We start from the raw sequence: 21,804 nt of genomic DNA on the forward strand, positions 1-21,804 counted from the left end.
TTTAAACTCGGATGCAAAAGGCTTACTTTATTCAAATTGATTTGTTTGTAGGGTTAAGGAGTTTGAATTTTTTGTCTAGTGTCTTGAGCATGTAATACTCGAAGAAGTTTCCCTAGTATAATTGTCCTTATGTTTCTTTCCACTATTGCTCTTACCTTTGGTTACCCACCCTTTGGTAGACTATCTAAAATCTTCATGTTGTGTTTGGCTTTGGAGTATTCTATTTCAAAGTTTTGAAGTATTTTGTTAACGGTCTGGAATCTACTAAACCTCTTATTTAGGGTCCCATTAACCTCTCAAGATACCTTGAAACCTGTTTATTTATTTGTAATTTACCAAAATTAGGTTTTTAACCATTACATTTTGTAGGTTGGACCGAGTAAGTATATTAAACTGAGCATTGTTTTATAGGTCTAGTTAGAATTGGGTTGAATATGTTTATAAGTTTCATACTTGAAGTTAAGCACATTTACAATAACAAAACTATTGAATGTTTAACTATTTAACTATATCTTTTTTTAATGCTCACCATATAAATATTATTGTGAGTATTGTAATTAAGTATTTCTTCCTCCATGCTATTAATTATATACTACTTTAATTCATGTTTTCAAAGTTGAACAAATAATTCAAAAGCATAGAAAGATAATTTAAGGCTCAATAGTCTAATCGTTTGGATAACTGTGACCAAACTAATGAAATTAAATTTACATTTTTAATATTATAGAATATTTTGAATAACAAGCTAAAATGAAGAGAAACAGAATCTCAAAACTTATAAATATAAATGATTAAATTATTTTTTCTGAGATGAAAATTAATAGTAATTAGAAAATAATATATATTTGTGGGAAATCTTTAAGACCTTCATCTTAAAAATGTTTCGGATTAAATAAAAAGGATTAGAAAAAAATACCAGGTCAGACCAATTTTCAAACAGCTTTGATCTCTCTATCAATTTTCACATATTCCCAAAGTTAACAGACCAATTGTTAGACCGGTTCCAGATTAAAGTGTAGATTTGGTCCAAATTTTAATACGTATGTAATGCAAGCGTGTCTAAAACCAAATACAGAAGTCAACATAATCGTTCTGCTTTTGAAAGTTATTAATTTGTAAAATATATATGGTGGATACCATTATCAACTAAGACAGTGAATGACCCCAAATACAAACCATAAAACAGTACATAAAATTGATCTATAACTGCCATAAATATAACCCTATATGACGTTGCCCCCACCCGCCCAAATTAAATAAATTATTTCATCAATTTACATATATAGTTGATTATTTAATGCTGTACAGTACCCACTCCACTTACCACCTCCTGCTCCCCTTATGCACATATAAATACGAGCAGTCAATAATACTGATGTGGAAAGTCATGCAGAAGTTTCTCTGGGATTAGTCAGGGACATTCCTAATTACTTGTCCACCATCACCAACCTCTTATCTGAAAAGACTAGCATCTGCATGCAAGAAATTTATTCCCCAGGGTTACGAGAAAGATCACATTCTGCATTGTCAGCTGAATAATTAAAAAAAAAAAAACAGAATATTTATGCAAGTTTGATAACAGTATTTTGGAGAAATATTCTTAAAAACTCACTCAAGAAACTATCTAAAATAATTCAATAACCTGGAAAAAAGTTAAATCCAAATATGGACGAAAGGAAAACGAGTACAGTGAAAGGAAAAAAATTATGACCAGATGACTATCCAACTGACTGTAATGAGTAAATGGAATATCAATATGCATTGCATGATATTACTATATGCCGTGCACGACATGAGCACTCAAGTCAATTTTAAGAGTTAATCCTGAAACATTATCTCTGGAAGGAGCAACAACAACTACGGGCATTACGAGGATAATACCTAATTTTGAAGGTGTGGCAAATCACATGACCATAATTCCAAAACAAATTGAGGTATAGGTGAATTACTTGATAATTCATGGAACTTTACAAAGTGATTAGTAGAATATTTACCCGAATCCAAGTTTGTTCGGTCACCTACCTGTAATGATAATAAAATGATAAAGAACCTGTCAGGTAATCTACATGTCTCCTCTCCTGTACAATTTCTTCCAGTGTTTCATCTACCTCCAGTTTCTGCAGTTAGCAACAAATACGAGCAATTCTTCCCTGACCTAGAGAAACTCACGTAACAATTTTGTCTTGAAACCAGCTATACAACACGAACCCATGTTCCACCACACATTGGACAGCCATGAGCCCAGCGGCTGATCCACCAAATATCCTTGTCATTTTGACTAGGAAGATTGGTGGAGGCTGGTGAGGAAAAAGCACAAGTCTGCCGCAGACATCTTATACACTGTACCAAACAGAAGTAAAAAAGAGATGAGAAAATTAAATAGTACCTGCATGCAAGCGGATAATGAAATTAGTTCGGAGACGGCAAGATAAATAAAGTGTCTTTTACTAATTTATATGCAGCATTGGAAGAATGGCTCTGTTTGCAAATTTGGTCCATGTTATCCAAATAACAAATCTAAGATCTCCAAAATTTTCAATCACTTGACATTTACATGATTGACGATTAGCAATTTTTCTTACATCCATCAAGAGAAAACCGGGCATTGACACCATTAAATATTAAAAAGAAAAACGCTTGAACTGTACTCAATACGAGCATTTAATTGTTTATAAAACTTTATGTGCACACATGGACAGAAAACAACACAAAATGCCTAACGAAAGTTTGTTTTCATACCTTATACCAGATTCCTTCAAGGCCAGTTTTCCACAATGCAGTAACAACATCTCTTCGAGATCCCATTATACCCAGGTATGCTCCCAGGCCAACGGAAGTGTTCAACCCAAAAGCTGCATCTCGTTCAGACATCCTGCGTTTCCTTGGCAATAAGCCATCGGCTCCATCGTAGACATCACAAGTTTCCAATGAGCTGAAATCAAGATTAACAAGCTTTGGTGCTTCATTTGTAGAATCCAAATCATCTGAATCAGACCAAGGTCCACCAAACATATTCCGCCTATGCCACTCTTCGGCTGGAGGATGGAGTTCTAGCTCACGTAGTAGAAGACCGGCAGCATCAGCACCTCTAGGACGGGGCATGTTCTGCAAAGACACATTTTCTTTAGTTTTTGAGGGTAGGTGTCATTCACAGGAAAGTCAGTCATCAAATCCAAGTAAAGAAACTCATTTTAAGGCATCCAAAAAGAACAAAAATATGTATTTCTATCAAAAGGACATCATTTAATCAGTAGATTTTCCTATGTATTCTCACAGGGTGCTCCATCACGAAATCATAAACAATATCTTCTATAAAAAGCATTACTACTAAAGAAAACCAACAGAGCCCTTTGTTGTTCTACTTTACTAATGTCTATCACTATTACATCACTATTAAATGGCATCATAAACTTGAGGTAATTAATGTATCATCTTGAAAATGCTAATTATAAATCCCAAAAATACTGACTTTGAACTGGGAAAATAGAAAGTAACCTGCATATGGGGGCCAAGGGATGCTTCCACTACCTCGGGCAGTACAGTGTAGTTTCCATCAATATAATGCAGCCGAACCTGAATGTTATTACTCCCCACTTGAGAAACTGGAAGTGGGTGTTGCAAGCCAGCAGTTCGGCGACAGAGATCCATAAGTACTAGAAAAAGAACCTTGACCTGAATTACCAGTGTATTAAGCCATAAGTTAAATGAAATAGTTAGTCTCTGTAAGTTCAAGAGAGAATTATGATGACTTTTGAAACGCATTTATCTCAGATTCAGTCATAAATCACTGAAACGAGAGCTTTCAGACATCACATAAATGAAGTTATACCTCTTCAAATGTATATCCCTGGCCAGCATTTCCAGTACCAATTCTTGAACGCCCTGGAGACGGTTCTTCACCTCCTTTTGGTGCAGTCACAAGCTGATTAACTCGACCAGCCTGACCATCATCTGGCCTAACCAACGTTGACCCTGGTTTTACAGGTTCCTCTACCTTTGCAGGAGCAGAACCATTGGGTTGAGGCTTTTGTGTATTTGTGTCTGTAGTTCTCTGTACATACCGTGATAGTTGTGTCCGTCGAAAGAAAAAACAGAAGAGCAACAGTTGGCATAATCTATGGAGGAAATGACAGTCCCCAATGAGTCGAACCGCAGGTGTTCCCGGAAAAGTTCCTGTATTAATGCTAATGGGCATAAAGGAAGAAGAACCACTGATAGGGGGATTAGGAGCTGGGTTGGATACTCCTTCAGTTGTGCTACTAATCTTGGCAATGGCCCCTTGTACCCAAGCTTGCATCTGTGTGCTTCCACTAGAACTGGTTGTCCCATTTTGACCCCCTGGACATCGATGTTTTTGCTTTAGTTGGTACTTAATATTGAAATGTAGTTTAGAGGAGAATGCTTTTCTTATTCATTGATTTAGAGAGAAAATCAAAGCTCAATCAAATCTGATTTTAATCTTCTCAAAGTTCTAGAAAACTATTAAAAACTGAAAGGAAAAAAATGTAACTATCAACGTGTAATATAAAGAATAAAGGTATTGATGATTAAAGACAAACAAAGGTATTCAAGGAAGGACCAACTCAGTTTTTGAGACAACAAAAAACAAAGACCACCAAATCTATGCTTCAGTATTAGCTCCCGAAAGACAAGACTTTAGAAATGGTCTATATGAAATAAAATTTAATATAAAAGAAACTACTCAAACAATGAATACAATTTCATATCATTGCACACTTACCCTGACTCGTTGCAGGAGTTGCAGAACTTTGAGTAGGACTAGCGACCACATTTCTGTTGTTTCCAGTCCCTGCAGTCACAGCATGGCTTGCCAGTGTACGACAGAAACTAGCATAACGCCGCAACCGTGTGATAAAGTGTGAAGCTAGATCAAGAACTGAATCAACATAAGCCTGCGTAATATTGAAACAATCATGAGATGTATATGCAATGTTAAGCAAATTAAAGAAATGTCACCTATGGGAAAAAGAGAGAGAAACAAAGGGTTTAATACTATTACATGTTTGATAGGTTGGTAGGAACAGTTAATTACGTGAAAAAATTTCAGTTCTTTTACACTAGTGAATATAAATAAAATGTATGCTAAGTCCTAAAAGAACAGAGTATGCAGACTGAACCATGCAGCAGTATATCATTGCTACAACAGAAAGTTGTGACTTAATTTTCTCATTAAACAAAATATGAAGAACATGATTTACAACAGTTAACCAAACAAACCTGAACACATGGAACTAGTGCAGGTTCAACGGCCACTGCTTCTGGGTCAATGCTAGATAATGTCTCACTTGATAATTGCCATGGATCGGGCACTAAAGCTGATGGATTTATCAAAGCAGACTCAATTCCCTTCCCAAGCATATCCAATAACAACCTAGCTTGCATATCCAGAACCATTGCCCTGACCTCTTGAGCATTTGCCCCTTCAAGCAGCCTACACTTTATTCTGTCTAGATTCTGCAATAATAGAAATCCACATTATTTTTAGCCCAAAAGTAGCAACAATGTCATTTCCACATGCCAAAACACTACAAAAACAGGAGAAACTGTAGGTTAAATTATAATAACACATGTCCCATCTGAAAGACACAGAACGGGGATAGAGAAAGTTTAGTTCAAGTGGATCTCAGAAGGAACTCAAACGTTTTAAAAATCAAATTCAGACTACACTAGAATAAATTGAAGCAATCCAATCGCTAAAAGTAATTAAAAAGGAACAATTTTATATCATTAAGAACCCCCAGGGGAGAGACATCTATATGCCAGTTGGAAACACAGTAAAACAAGGATGGTAAACCAATATGGATGACAGTATCTCATCAGGTGAAAATGAACCTGACGTTGAGTTAGCAGAAAGTCCCATAAGGAAGCCAATCTTTAAAGTATTATAAGATAAAAATAGCCTCAAATGAACTGTGTTATGAGCAATGCAACATAATTAACAACTTTATTATCTACAAGTTCTTCAATTAGAACAAATACTATAAGTTGTGCCTATGTCTTGTAAGATAGGGATAAACTTGCTACTAACAAATATCTACTGCAAGGTCCATTATCCAGGTAATATTATATCCCTAAAACACTATGGAATAACAGAAAATTAATAACACAACCTAGATATAACAATAAAGAAGATTTCCATCCCCAAAACAAAAAAACAAATGAAGAGAACTAAGAAAGTTAATGGTGATAGTTCACAGAAATATACAGGACAATACTGTTGTCTATGCTGAGCAGAAGGAAGAGAATGGAAATCTGCATCCAAGACTGCGATAACACTGTTAAGTGAAACTGAAACAGAAAAAGAAAAAACACAAAAACTCATTAGTATAGCATATCAATGGTACATTGTGAAGATGCTTCATAATAGACTGCTAATATGAAATAAAGCAAATTGTATTATTCCTATTGTAAGATATGGGCCAATGCCCTAATACAGAATAGACTAAGCCCAAATAACAAAACACACATCTTAACATCTAACACTCCCCCTCAAGCTGGAGCATATAAATCATATGTTCCAAGCTTGTTACAAAGATAATCAATTCTAGGTCCTCGTAAGGACTTAGTGAATATGTCTGCCAACTGGTTGCTTGAGTTAACAAACTCAGTCTTGATATCTCCGGATATGATTTTTTCTCGAATGAAATGACAATCAACTTCAATGTGTTTGGTTCTCTCATGGAAGACAGGGTTAGAGCTAATATGGAGAGCAGCTTGATTATCACATATAAGTATCATGTGAGTGACATCTCCAAATTTCAATTCACTAAGCAATTGTTTAAGCCACACAAGCTCGCAAGTAGCTGATGCCATAGCTCTATATTCTGCTTCTGCACTGGACCTTGCCACAACACTTTGCTTCTTACTTTTCCAAGATATCAGGTTGCCACCAATAGAGACACAATATCCAGAAGTAGACCTCCTATCAGAAGGGGAACCAGCCCAATCAGCATCTGAATAACAAACGATTTTTGTATCGTTGTTAGGGCCATATAGCAAACCTTTCCCAGGTGATCTTTTAATATACTTCAGTATGCGAACAACTGCATCCCAATGGTCTTCACATGGGGAGTTTAGAAATTGACTCACCACACTAACTGCGAAGGAAATGTCAGGACGCGTAACAGTAAGATAGTTTAATTTACCAACTAGTCTTCTGTACCGTTCAGGATCTGAGAAAGGCTCCCCCTGATTTGGTAGGAGTTTGATGTTAGGGTCCATAGGTGTCTCAACAGATTTACAGTTCATTAACCCTGTTTCCTCCAAGATGTCTAACGCATACTTCCTCTGAGATATGACAATACCATCACTGGATTGTGCTACTTCAATACCCAAAAAAATACCGAAGTTTGCCAAGATCTTTGGTTTGAAAATGATGACAAAGGTGTTGTTTCATCTGAGAGATGCCAAGATAGTCGCTTCCTGTGAGAACAATATCATCGACATACACTATTAAGTAGATACATCCAGCACTCGAGTGGCGATAGAACACTGAATGATCCGCTTCACTGCGAGACATACCAAATTGTTGAACAACACAACTGAATTTACCAAACCAGGCCCGAGGAGACTGTTTTAGGCCATATAAGGATTTGCGAAGACGACATACCAATCCAGATGACTCCCCCTGAGCAACAAAGCCAGGCGGTTGCTCCATATAAATTTCTTCATGCAAATCACCATTGAGAAAAGCATTTTTGACATCAAGTTGGTAAAGAGGCCATTGTCGAAGAGCGGCCATGGCAATGAATAGGCGAACAGAGGTCATCTTTGCCACTGGAGAAAAAGTATCACCATAATCCAAACCAAAAATCTGTGTGTAGCCTTTGGCAACCAGTCGAGCTTTCAGACGATCAATTGTACCATCAGGACCAACCTTGATAGCATACACCCACCTGCAACCAACAACAGACTTTCCAGATGGTAATTGGACAAGCTCCCAAGTTCCACTTTCCTGTAAGGCACTTAATTCATCCATCATAGCTTGACGCCAACCAGGATGAGTTAAGGCATCACCCACAGATTTGGGAATTGACACAGAAGAAATGGATGAGAGACAAGTATAAAATGATGGAGATAATCTGTGGTAATTAAGAACAGTATAATGGGGGGAAGGGTTACGGGTAGAGCGTATACCTTTACGGAGGGCAATAGGCAAGTCAGACTCAGTTGCTGGAGCCGGAGGAGACACATGAGGCGGCACCGGAAGTGAGTCATGAGGTAGGCAATTACGGCGACTATAAACCTGAAGTGGTGGAGGTGAAGGATGAGCCTGTGGTGAATGAGAGTCTAAAGAAGGAGAAGACAAAAGGGGTGGAGTATCACCAGGAGGATCACAGACAAGAGGAATATCAACAGTAACAGGGAGAGGTACAGAACTAGAAGATAGATGTGAAAAGTAAAAAGAAGACTCATCAAAAGTGACATCAGCAGAGATAAAATGACGATTGAGAGATGGGGAAAAACACTTATAGCCCTTTTGTGACCGGGGAAATCCTAAGAAGACACATTTGTGAGATCTAGGAGACAACTTATCAAGACCAGGACTAAAATCATGAACAAAACATGTAGACCCAAAAACTCGAAGAGGTAATGGATGCAGAGGGTCTTGAGGAAATAAGATAGAATGAGGGATTTTGTTATCTAGGACGGAAGATGGCATGCGGTTGATAAGATAACATGCTGTGAGAACTGCATCACCCCAAAAGCGTGAGGGTACTTGACCGTGTATCAGAAGTGTACGAGTTGTTTCAATAAGGTGTCTATTCTTGCGCTCAGCCACCCCATTTTGTTGAGGGGTATAAGCACATGAGGTTTGGTGAAGAATGCCATGAGAAGCCATAAACTGTTTAAACTGTTGAGAAAGGTATTCACGGCCATTATCACTACGTAAATGTCGAATAGAAACCCCAAACTGTGTTTTTATTTCATTGAAAAAAGATTGGAAAATAGAAAACAACTCAGAACGATTCTTCATTAAAAACAACCAAGTACATCTGGAATAGTCATCAATAAAAGTAACAAAATACTGAAAACCTAAAATGGACTTAACACGACTAGGTCCCCAAATGTCAGAATGAACCAATGAAAAGGGAGACGACGCCCGTTGTGAGACACTACGAGGAAAGGAACTACGAGTATGCTTCCCTAACTGACAAGACTCACACGACAAACTTGATAATGTGGACAACCTCGGGACAAGTTGTTGTAGTTTGGCAAGACTAGGATGACCGAACTGAGCATGAAGAAGGGATGGTGACTCCATGACTACGCCAACATGTGGAGAAGGACGAAGATGATAAAGGCCATGAGACTCACATCCTGTGCCAATCATGTGTTTCGAACTCCGGTCCTGCAACCAAACAGAATCTTTAGTAAATGAAATAACACAATTAAGAGTGCGAGTTAAACGACTAATGGACAGTAAGTTGAAGGGAGACCCAGGGACATAAAGTACATGATCAATGGATATGGATGGAAAAATATTAACAGTACCAATACCATGAGATGAGACTCTAGACCCATCAGCCATTGTTACCAAGGGTAAATTATCAGGACATGACAAGGAAGAAAACAAAGACTTGTTACCGGTGATGTGATCAGTGGCGCCTGAGTCAAGGACCCAAGGTCCGAGAGAGTGAGTTAGACCAACAAAAGGTGTACCTGTACGTGCAACAGATGCAGATGTAGTGGAACCAGAGTGCTGATGATCCTCATACCATCTGAGAAATTCGTTGAAGAGTGCAGGTTTGTCTATGGTATTAGATGAAGTAGGATGGTCTGCAGACGGTGATCGGGGAGGTGGATCAGAATTTGCCATTGCTACAGATCGAGGAGGACGTCCATGGAGAGCATAACATTTATCAATCTTGTGGCCTAACTTGCCACAATGGTCACATTTTGGACGTCCTTTACTTGGCTTGCGAGACCGACTTCGATCATCACGTTGAGCAGCCATAACAGAGGAATCATCAGTATGGGAGGATGTCTCAGTGACGGGTTTGCTCGGTATACGCAAAAGAGCAGAACAAGTAGAAGTAAAGTTGGGTATGACAGGAGAACCCAAAATCTGATCACGGACATGAGAAACATCATCAGAGAGTCCGTATAATGCCAACAACATGAAGAACTTTGATCGTTGTTCCAATTCTTCAGCAGGAGTGGAAGCAGGAGGTAATATATCATTAAAGTCATGAAGAAGGGCATGAATTTTACCCAAATAATCTGCCATGGGACCAGGATTGCGCGGACCAATAACAGTTAATAGGTCCTGACAAACACCATAAAGACGCTGAGTGTCATTGGTGTATAACAACTTCGCTTGTGCCCATACTTCTGAACATGTTTCATAGGATCGAAAACATTTGTTTCAGTGAGGAGTGAATGGTGGACTTTATAACAATACATAACTGAGCATCAATTTTCATCCAGCGGGAAGTGTCATCTATGGGAGCAATAGTCACATTTTGAGTAAGATGATCTAAGTACCCCTGACTCTTCAACCAAAGTTTGATGTCGGACGCCCATGTTGCATAATTTGTGCCATCTAACTTGTCAATGGACAAGTGTACATTCACATAATTGGTATATATTGAGGGATCAGAAGATGAGCCACCAACAGAGGTGTTTGTAGACGAGGAAGACGCCATAGAGAGGGAGAAACCCTAAAAATTCAAAGTGCTCCGATTGACGCAACGACCACAGATCCGGAAAGAGGGCGAGGAGGCGATCACGGCGGTGCTGATCGGCGGCGGAAAGCTCCGGCGACGCGCCGGCACGCGCGGCGGCAGCGGCGGCAGCGGCGAATCTTGCGGCGGCGCGTGGCGGCGCGTGGGTTCTCCGATCGCCGCGATCTTTGTGCGACGGTGGTCGCTCGGCCGAGACGATTCCGATGGTGTGGTCGCCGGTCGATTCTGGAACTCCGGCGGCGGCGACGGCGGCGGCGGCGGCGGCGACGGCGGCGCGGCGGCTGCGACGGCGGCGGCGGTGACGACGGCGACAGTGATAGGTGCCGGAGACCGTGGAGTTGACTGGAACTATTCCTGTGCTCTAGATACCATATGAGAAATAGAGAAGATTGGGAGAAAATATCCCTTGTGTGTTTAGCATACACATAGGGTAGTTTATTTATATTGTAAGATATGGGCCAATGCCCTAATACAGAATAGACTAAGCCCAAATAACAAAAACAACATCTTAATATCTAACATATAGCATATCAATGGTACATTGTGAAGATGCTTCATAATAGACTGCTAATATGAAATAAAGCAAATTGTATTATTCCTTCTCTAGGATTTTCCTGCCACTAGCTTCAACAGGACTAAATAATTTGCTCCTCCTTACCAATACCATCCTCAGCAGCACTCTGTGTACAGCCCACAGCATCCCACCAATCAACTCCAACCAAAAGGCTCCACCAAAACCTGCTTTTCCCAACAGATTCCAGTTAGCAACAAAATAAACCATTGAAAAGGGATATCAATCACAACCTCCACTATGTTTATGTAAAAATTGAGAAAGCCTTACACTTAGAAGGGCTTTAAGAAATCACCTTTCAGCAATTGCACGCTCCCAGTATGACGAGTTGGTCTTTACTTGACTAATTGGAATAGCAGGAGGGAGAACCCGGATTATTTTCAAAATCGTCTGATCCTTGCTTGTGTCATGCCAAACAGAAGCAGAACAACAGCTTGTTGAAGAAAAAGCAGGAGCTGCAATTGCAGATCCGACACCAATCTGATAGTTGTCTATTGGAGTAAAATTTGGACCAGAAAAGATGTGGACTCCACCCCGAAGAAAAGCAATGCCAATTTCACCACCGTGAGCAGAGTATACAATTCGTGCAAGTGTCCTAACATCACTTGGAAGATCAAAAGGATCGAAATAGACTCTTTTTGATTTATCAAAACCAAACTCTGCTACCTTTTGTGCATCTGTGTTCATTCCACCTGCAGAAGCTTGATGATTCTTGAAATCATTTGTCGGTGGAATGCTCAGGTCCACTTTGGTCTGCCAAACAGTTTGCATAGGAGGCTGTCCACCCATACTGGAAGTGGGATTCCCAAATATAGGATGGAGTACAACATGCTGTAAAGATGATTCCCAGCGTTGAACTCTCCACCCTGTGATTGATGGACCTTCATCTGGATCATAAGGGGACATGTACTGTCCTATAAATGTAAAATATTACACTGATAAATAAAAGATCAATTTCCAAGCTCAATGGTCAATGCACAAGACACTATGGCATAAATTCTGCCAAATGAAAAATCACATGTAGCATTGTCACAAACTCTAGAGATGTAAAGATAGATAAAATATACAGGTCCTTCCAGTATTTTACTGTGGGTGCGAAAGCTGATGGTATCTCATAGTGCATAACAAATATGAAGTGCGAAAGAAAGATCAAGAATCAGTTCCGTACCCTCAGCTATCACAACAGCTATCACAGAACCACCACAAGTTGGATCAAAGGCTACTGCTGTTACACCAGAGCCCCATGTAGTGGTTGCTGCAGATTGAGCTGCAGCTTCAGGACTCACATATGCCGAAAAATTTGAAACTGGTGAACAGTGAAGTTGTATAGAACCACCATGGTTTTGGTTTGTCTGGATTTTCCCTTGTTTTTCTTCAGATAATAGATAATCTTGCCAACTAAATAAATATGCCGCTAAAGGTGCAAAACCAATCCAATTGGGCGAGCTAATTGGAGGTGGGACTCCGTTATTGGTACTTGTTCTTGGAATTACTTGGAAACCACTACCAGGCCCAGGCATAACCTCCCAAACAACAATGGTGGATGGATTAACAATTGGCACACCTGCCACATGCATGGCACCACTCTCTGTAATGATAGCATCACCAGCCATAATGCCACTGGGGCCACAACCCAATGGTCCTTTACTAGTGCAAAACCATTTGGGTGGTGTTGCATTCGAAGAAGGCCACTGGGACCAATGAAGTTGAACAGTGCCTGATGAGAACACAGAACATACACAAAGAAAATTGGGCCATCTAGCTGAAAAGACAACTCCATGTGTCAGACAGAATAGAAAACAGTAATTTTAATATCCATATTGCACTGTAATTAGAAAAAAAATTAACATGTAAAATGAATTATTAAAAATCTAAAATACGCATCAAATAAAGAGAGAATAAACAGTTTTAATTTCAGGTATTGCCATGGTTGTCAACACTACCTCTGTCAACACACAAATTATGTCGGTGTAATTGTGTTAGTATAACACAAACATGCACAGATACAGGACATGGTACACATATGGACTCAAATCTGGCAAGTGTCTCCCTGTTCTTACAAATATCATCATGACATAGTATCTAAAACAGCATAGTTCTGTTGAGGAATGAGGGCTTCATATGCATCAGCCAGTTACTATTATATACATATTGGACTGTAATTAGAAAAAACAAATGAACATGTAAAACAAATTATTAAAAAACTGAAAGAAGCAACCAACTAAAGAGAGATACAGTTCTAATTTCAGGCATTGCCATGACTGTCACCATTACCACTGTCAACATACAAATTAGGTTGATATAATTTTGTTAGTGTAAGACTAACATGCACAGATACAGGACATTACACATGCATGGACTCAAATCTGGCCAGTTTCTCCCTGTTATTACAAATGTCATCTTGACATGGTGTCTGATAAGCATAGTTCTCTTGAGGAATCTGAGCTTGAAAAGCATCAGGCAGTCACTAAGATGATTAAGTATTATAACTAAAAGAGAGACTGAATCATTAGTGGAATGAAGATGATGTACGGTACTTCACTTCAAATCACTTGTCTTTATGAAGATACTTTATATTGACTAAATCAGAACACAAAACGGAAAATTGTTACAACCAATTGGAAATTAATTAGAAGAGAAATTAATAGGCCTGTGACCTCCAGTGAAATAGAATCATTCGCTATGATCAACTAAGTGACAGAGTATCCATATGACACTCAGACCCTAATCCCGACATACAACACACAAGTTCCCCCTCTTCCACAATCTAATCGGCAAGAAAAGTATCTTGCAAAATTGCATCATGGAAGATACAATTTTAGCTTGTGCCTTTCTAGATACATCAGTGAAAAAAACAAAAGAATAAACAAATATTACAACAACTGAAACAAAACAATGCCAACAGTAGTATTTCTTTTTATCTTACTGCGAACAATTTTACTGGAAAAAACAAATCATAATAGCAAATTCAAATAAAACTGACCTGACGTTTGACATTGTTGTGAAAGAAACTTTTCTTCAAATGTTGACCTTGAATTGGCAGGAGCACTTTGTTTAGATGAAAACCACCTATACTGATTTTTTAAAACAAACAATTAATTTGGATTAAAAAGAAACAGACTTACTAGATTGAATTACACAAGGTCCATGTGAGTGCACGCAAGCATGCTACAATATAAGTTGTAACTCAGAAAATGCAAAGACATTGTGATTAAAGGAGAATTATGATTTTTCACTAACCTTAGAAAACCTTTCTTTTGTTCATATTTTGGTAACTATTAAAAGTTCCTGCTTATTGTGGGATTTTTGAGGCAGAAAATGAATTACTCATTTAGCTTAAAAATTGTCCCTCTAAACTAAGTTTTTTCTCTAGAAAAAAATCACCTTCTCTACAAATTTTTTAGAGACAAATGTTAAAAAATAGAGTATGTTTTTAAAGGGGTTTCTAGAGAAGATTATTTAAGGGCAAAATTGGACAAATAAAACTATTATAACAATTCCTCAAAAATGATGTGCTAAAATTTTAAACATCACACGGAAGAGAAATTATCTGGCATACCAGGGACACTCCCGAGAGCCACTTTGTAACAACTGCAATGTCTTGTCGCCATTCATGCTCTCGCAGCCAGCAGCCAGTATCGAGTACATGATTAGCTGGCCCCTGAATGGACATGAAATCCGTAACAGATAAATAAGAAAACCATATATGAATAGCGGAGAAGCCAGAGATGGTTAAAGTTTGGACAAAAGATCAATCCACAGGAATACACAAGGGCCACGTACATAACCTCCCTGTGGAACTAGGGTATAGAATATAGCCATACTTCCCATTCTGTGATCTAGAAAAACCATCTCAGTTATACAAAAAGCTATAGAGTTTTGGGTAAGTTTATTAACATGTTTTCTTAGACAAACAACAATGTTCATATATAAATTTATGGCAACGTAAAAATCTATGGCAGAGCACTTCCAATTATACTGCACAACTATGATATGCTATAACTCTCACTTACTTGTGATGGTTGAGTCCAAATAGTTACCCTTCCATGGAAATTTGCGATCAATAATGCACGGGGACAACAGGTGGGGGACCATTCAATGAACTGGACAGAATCACGAGGAGAATCTGCAAAGGCATACAGTTCAACTGGTCAAATTTTGAAACTTATGAATACACACACACTCCTACATATATAGTAAACCAACTCAGTTCAGGAACAAAAAGCCAGAAAAATAAAACAAAGACGAGAAAAAACATCAAAATGTTATTTCCCGTGTTACAAACATGCCTTCCAGAAATTTACAAATGATCTGTCTACTGTTACAGAGGACTTCAATTTCCTACATTTTCTAAATTTTATTATTTAGATTCAATTTGACTACTTTTTCGTTACAAATGAAATGCAACTTACAAAACAATATTCTGTGTAAAGTGATTACAATAATAATGATGTAAAATGATTACAATAATAATAATAATGATAGTGATGACAATTTTTAAAATATTGCCATCATGAAAATCCTTCAGACTTTTCTGTTGAAATTGATATTGCCCCACTGATTGCAAAACACCACCATATAGAGAGGACAGATATTTCAATAACATCATAAATCTGAGGGTTAAAGGCCACCCAGATAAATCTTTTAATTTTCAAAACCAAAAGTTCCGAAAATTAAAAGATTGTCTTTTCTTTCACCTTCCTGCATTATACCTGAATTTTATATTACCAAATTCGTAATTAGCTTATACTGGATTACATGGTTGAACAGCCTCATGGATTTAGTAGAAACATTATACTGGAAATGTGATAGGAAACCACCAATCACGGAGGGTTACATTAGCAAGGGGCACTGAAGATATGGGCCTTTGAATATATCAGATTTAAAAAAGACAATCAAGCGATATTGAAATCTCAGGCAGGAAAATTTGATGTGACAGAATGCCAATAATGCAAACAAGGGGATTGGGATATCAGTAAACAGAAGGCTAGGAAGAAATCAAAGGAGAGGGCAGGGTTTCTCACATAACCTGCTTCATCTGTTTCTGTTTTTTTTTTTCAGTATTTACCTTTCATTATCCACCCACTGGTGTTGATAGTATACTAATATCAGTATCCGCAAAATCAAGAATACTGAAGGTTTTTTAAATCCATTTTACTGCAATAATATCACAATGAAATTGAAAAGAACAACACCTAATTTTACTGAAGTTAGTCAATTTTGAAATTCTTGCCCATAAAATCTAACAACACAAATAGAACAGTAAACTGTACATCCATGAATCTATAAGGTTGATTAACATTAACATACCTGCAATGACATTGAATACTGCACATTCAGTCGGCCTCTCTGGGATCACAATGTGTATAGGAATCCAAAATGGTGAATTTCCAGTTGAGCTTTGGAGAAAAGAAACACTCATAATAACCATTACACAATTGCCAGCAAAAGCAAACATACAAGGGTGCTAGCAAGCCAAACTAACTACTGAATACTAGTAAATAAGCAGTATTAGACATAATGTGACTGTTCAGGTATTTAAATTTAATACTCGAACAAATATTAGAAGCATAATAATTAAAAGATATAAACATTAGACATCATTATTCAAAGCTTATTTAGTATGTGAATAAGTTTATTTGCCAAGAGCACTATCCATTCAAATTTGCTTGTGGGTCTGCTTAACAAATGAATGTGTATAGAATGCACATAATATACATGCTGATATTTGTCAGAAGGGCTGGTTGCAGCCGTTCTCTTAACACTTTTTTTAGCAAGAGCACTATCCATTCAAATTTGCTTGTGAGTCTGCTTAACAAATGAATATGTGTATAAAATGCACATGATATATATGCTGATATTTATCAGAAGGTCTGGTTGCAGCGGTTCTCTAAACACTTTATTTTGCCAAGAGCACTATCCATTCAAATTTGCTTGTGGGTCTTCTTAACAAATGAATATGTGGATAAAATGCACATAATATATACTCATATTTAGAAGAAGGTCTGGTTGCAGCCGTTCTCTTAACACTTTTTTTTATGAACCCTCTAAATGTTTCTAAAATGTAGAAACAAAAGCAAGACAAAACTTAAAGTTGATTTACAAAGTCGTTTGCCAATAAATGAGTAAAGTGTGTAAGAGCAAGAAAAGTATTATGTAAATCCATCAAAAACATAAGTTCTAAGAGACAGGCACATAGGTAAATATACAAAAAAAAAATATTGTCAATAATATCTTTTCCTAGTGCTTCTTCTGGCCCAAGTACAACAATAGAATAAAAGCAATGGTGGAAGTTTGAATTTCAAAACATTAATCAAATTGTCTTGAATTTATCTGTAAATTCTAAAATGCAAAGGATCCAAAATGTTTATTTAGCACATAATGAAATATTTTCAGCCTGGAAATATGATCAATGGATAAAACTAACCTTGGAATTCTTGCACATGTTTCTGAAGCACAAGCTATAGCATTCAGTTTTCCACACCAGGAAACAGCACTAGAAAGAAAATCAAGAAGTTCTTTTAAAAAGGGACAGCACCAGAATTAGAATAGCACAAGCCAAAACAATAGCAAAACAAATTGACTTTATTAAAATGCTCAGAAAATCAAATACATGATCTCGATTTAATTACAACAGATTCGTAAGCTACTGACCATGAAAGGTCAGCCCGTATTAACTTAGAAATTGTTGTGACTTGTGAGGTAATTAGCGCGTACCCAGTCATAATTATTACTACTGAGCACTGGTAAACCAGCATCCCCATTATGAAGGAAGTTGGCCATCTACATATTTTCAAGTTCCCAAAGAGGCTCATATAATTATATTATTAAGGGAGAGATGAAGATTTTCAAGCTTATATTGATATGGAGATAAATGAAACAGCTTATTTCAGACAATAAAAAAATACTAAAATAAAACTCCGACATAAAATGATAGCAAAAGTATAAGCATGGACTGATGCAGTGCCCTCATGTACTACTATTGAAATGAAAACATTGTAGGTATCAAAGACAAGATGTTTACTATGTTGATTTCCAAGCAACATAGAAAGGTTATGACTTGACCGATACTACAATCTCCATAAATATCTTCCTATGATAATTTGGAGCAATCAAACAAATATGAAAGAATAATATTTCTTTAAAAAATTCTAGCCCAAGATAAAATCCGAAATTTTCTCAATCCACATTTTCAAGAAAAGCTATACTTTAAATTTTATATTGTTTCGTGATTATCTGCCCCAGACATTAAAATTATGATTTCCTTAAAAGGAAAATAATTAACTGAGCCAGTATTATCCAAATAAGTATCCCAGACTAGAAAGGTATCCATGAGATGAACAAAATCCCAAAGACATAGAAGGACATTTTCACTAAAGTGGTCAAACGAAATGGGAGTCCTTCAGACATGACTTATTTATAACCCCTTTCAGACTTACATGATTCCGTTTGCCTGCCATCCTATCAAAATACAATATTTTGGACTTCTAACACTCATGGTATGCACTGTTATAATTCCTGTACCGTCAAGATATGGATGAGCTTCTATAATTGCCTAAGCATTTGCGCCTAAATCGGCTCAAGCCTCAGGGGTGTGTACTATCATAATAGGACAATGCTCATATACCGAGTTCGGAGATTTAGGGATCAAATGGGAAATTATCCAATCACAATCAAGTAATAGAGAATGAAACGGAGTTCCAACTTTATGGTAACAAATAACTGAAGAACATATTCCCTATAATCTCGAAAGTTTTATGTTTCCTGTAATACTGTAGGTGTTAAATCGACAAATCTGTTGTTAATTAAACCAAACATTTATGGATAAAAATCGATCAAGTAAATTTTTCAGTACTTTTTAACAGAATTAGTTGTTGTAATCTACAATCAATTTTGCTATAAATAGGAGAACAGTCCAAAACCAAAGACACTTGAACTCTCTGACTTAAAGTCATCCTAACTTTGAACCAGAACAAATCCTATTCACAGTTTTACTATTTCTAAGAAGGAGGCCTCCTTCTTGACAAGCCTATTTGGTAGCCAACAAAATTTTCTGGTCCAATTCTCTGTTTGGTGACCACGCATCAATGTGTGTATATCACTGTAAATGAGTTCTGCAGTGTCTCTCTATGGTTGGTTTGACAATGGGTACATATTTCTGGACTATTGTGTGCCAATTTGAAGAAGTTTCAAATGATACTTATCCATGGATTCAGCAAGAATAAGGAAGATAGAACTTTGTGGCTGTTTGTCTTTTATGCTATTCTCTGGTGTATTTGGTTGTGGTGAAATGTCTGTACTTCTATGACATTGCTTTCCTGTACATATGTTATGGGACAAAACTATTTATGCAGCTTTATAGAAGTAAATGATCTTTTGAGACATTCTTTTCAACAAATATCTTTCATTGACATGCAGAGAGATAAAAGCACTATTATGTATTAATGCTTCCTGTTTATGCTAAGAGCTTTAATAAATTTTCTTATTTGAATAAATAAATGAACTTTGAAGTTTCCAAAGCTTATAGTCAAGGAAAGCCCCCAAACACCACTCGAAAGAAGGGTACTTTATGAAATATACCAGAACAATAACAAATTAGAACTCTAATTTAAATCAAGCACAATTTCACTGACTATTGAAACTCACTAATTAACTTTCTTCTTTCCTATACTATTAGAACACCCGTGGTGTACTCTCATTGGATCCTACTCTTCACCAGCCGCTTCTTACTATTAAGTAGCTTGCCAACAACAACGAAATTTAATTCCGGTTCCTATCCTCCCACAATACCATATGTTCTAGCCCCATTCCAGAAACTAGTCATGACTAGACGAATTGGTCAATCCCACTGTCGGTACACAACTATTGTACAGCTGGGGCACAGGAATCTTTGGCATAAATACCCCTTGATACTGGATACCTCGAGGTAGGATCTGGTATCCAAATGCCGTACAGATTATCTACATGGCATAAATCAGAAAACAGAGTAGTCTAATCTCCTACTCTTAGCTAGTTTTAGAATTTGGACTTACGGTTTAACTCAACCCCTCAATTACCATATTATACAAAGGGGACCCTCCATTATCAATTACACTGTAGGTTTTAAAATGTAATAACAATCAGGATTATGGTTCCATTGCATCATTGTCATCATATATATCGTAGAAAAATGTAGACAAATGAGGTTGATGCAATCACAATACCCCAAAAAAACCCTGACTCTGCATCTACGAATGAGGTTACTAACAGTTATTTAAAGACCTTGGCTGCGCATAGTTCACCCCCAATACTTTACATCTTATCGTGCCTTGACAGACATGACGGCACAAATACCTTTGCTGGTAGATCACCCCTCTGCTCCATCATCATCATCACGGTACACCATCTGAGCAAGACCCAGGTGTAATCTCAAACACCATTTAAGAGTTTTAAGCAGCACATCATCAATTCCTTTGACACCACTGCACTAATTTTCTTGATATTCTCCCCTCATATAAGCACCGAATCCAGAACTTTTCAGAAGAAAAATACTAAATATTATGAAACTTATTCAACGGAAACTGCAGATCAACTGTTTGGCATGACTTCCATCAAGCATTTATTTTTCTTAATTCTTCAAGCTATTATGTTTCCAATTACACGCAGGCACTTTTTTCTCCTTCGTAATTGTTTTCCAAATTATACAGAGCAATATTTTATTCTTCCGTTTCCCTTTCATTTAAACAACACTATGCAATTATTTAATAAACACGAAAGCATGCCCCCCGGAGACTCCTAAAATCAATACAAGAATCAAGAATTTCCGTCGACAACATCCTCACACCATCATCTTCAGTTTAATCTACTTCCCACTTCTTTAGTCCACAGAGCCAATTCTTGAAGCCAACACATGTACCAAATAAGACAAACTTTAAAACACAGCAACATCTTACTCCTATAGATTCGATTATCCAAGTTCAATGACATAAAACACTAAAGCTAGCTATATCCGATATAAAGAAAGTCAGTTTGCTAATTACTATTCAAACCCAACACCGACAGTAAAATTCAATCCATGAAACGAATCTTGAAGCACTGCAGTGCAGAGATACCTGAAATTGCGACAAATTTCAGGCACACTCATTTTGTAGAGCAAATTGGACTTAGGTTGGCGGAGCCTAATGCAGAAGACAGTAGCAGGGATGACCGATTCCTGCTCCATTGGGTCCTCTTCTTCGTAACTCACTGCTTCATTCGTCTTCTCGGAAGCCTCCTCTGGCTCCTTGGTAGCAGCAATTTGATTCATAACCGAAAAGAAAAGGCTCTGATATATATATTTATATATAATATTTATGCAAGAACGAAGAGAAAAAGAGGCGCAAGTGACCGAAAGTCGCAGTTGATGGCGACGGATGAAGAGAGAAAAAAGACGTGATTATGAGTGGGGATACTGTACATTTACATTTGAGAAGTGATAGCACTCTTGCACACTTTTTGCTGTATTCTGTGTGTGCTCCTTCAATTTTATTTAAAAAATCATAAAAT

The 21,804-nt window shown here is 37.4% G+C and overlaps 1 protein-coding gene across 3 annotated transcripts; it reads right to left on the bottom strand.

Annotated features, from left to right (window-relative positions):
- Window positions 1-1,078: 1,078 nt before the first annotated feature.
- LOC124830187 (mediator of RNA polymerase II transcription subunit 16) lies at window positions 1,079-21,727 on the bottom strand. 3 transcript variants are annotated; one of them, XM_088115225.1, is made up of 17 exons: window positions 21,372-21,727; window positions 17,708-17,776; window positions 16,591-16,679; window positions 15,294-15,406; window positions 14,840-14,941; window positions 14,264-14,354; window positions 12,449-13,042; window positions 11,576-12,194; window positions 11,368-11,447; window positions 6,227-6,309; window positions 5,239-5,475; window positions 4,742-4,913; window positions 3,830-4,338; window positions 3,496-3,672; window positions 2,740-3,105; window positions 2,023-2,340; window positions 1,079-1,472 (listed from the first exon to the last, which is right to left on the bottom strand). In XM_088115225.1, the coding sequence occupies exons 1-16, from the start codon at window positions 21,563-21,565 to the stop codon at window positions 2,194-2,196; spliced, it is 3,642 nt and encodes a 1,213-aa protein (XP_087971351.1). In that variant the 5' UTR covers window positions 21,566-21,727; the 3' UTR covers window positions 1,079-1,472; window positions 2,023-2,193. The 3 variants fall into 3 exon arrangements, with proteins under 3 accessions (XP_087971351.1, XP_087971352.1, XP_087971353.1); XM_088115226.1 differs by having other exon boundaries at window positions 1,995-2,340; XM_088115227.1 differs by lacking the exons at window positions 16,591-16,679; window positions 17,708-17,776; window positions 21,372-21,727 and having other exon boundaries at window positions 14,264-14,349; window positions 15,294-15,412.
- Between the last annotated feature and the right edge of the window lie 77 nt (window positions 21,728-21,804).

This window comes from Vigna umbellata, chromosome 5 (genome assembly GCF_029865625.1).
Source record: "Vigna umbellata cultivar VRB3 chromosome 5, Vumbellata_1.0, whole genome shotgun sequence".
NCBI classification, from domain to species: Eukaryota; Viridiplantae; Streptophyta; class Magnoliopsida; order Fabales; family Fabaceae; genus Vigna; species Vigna umbellata.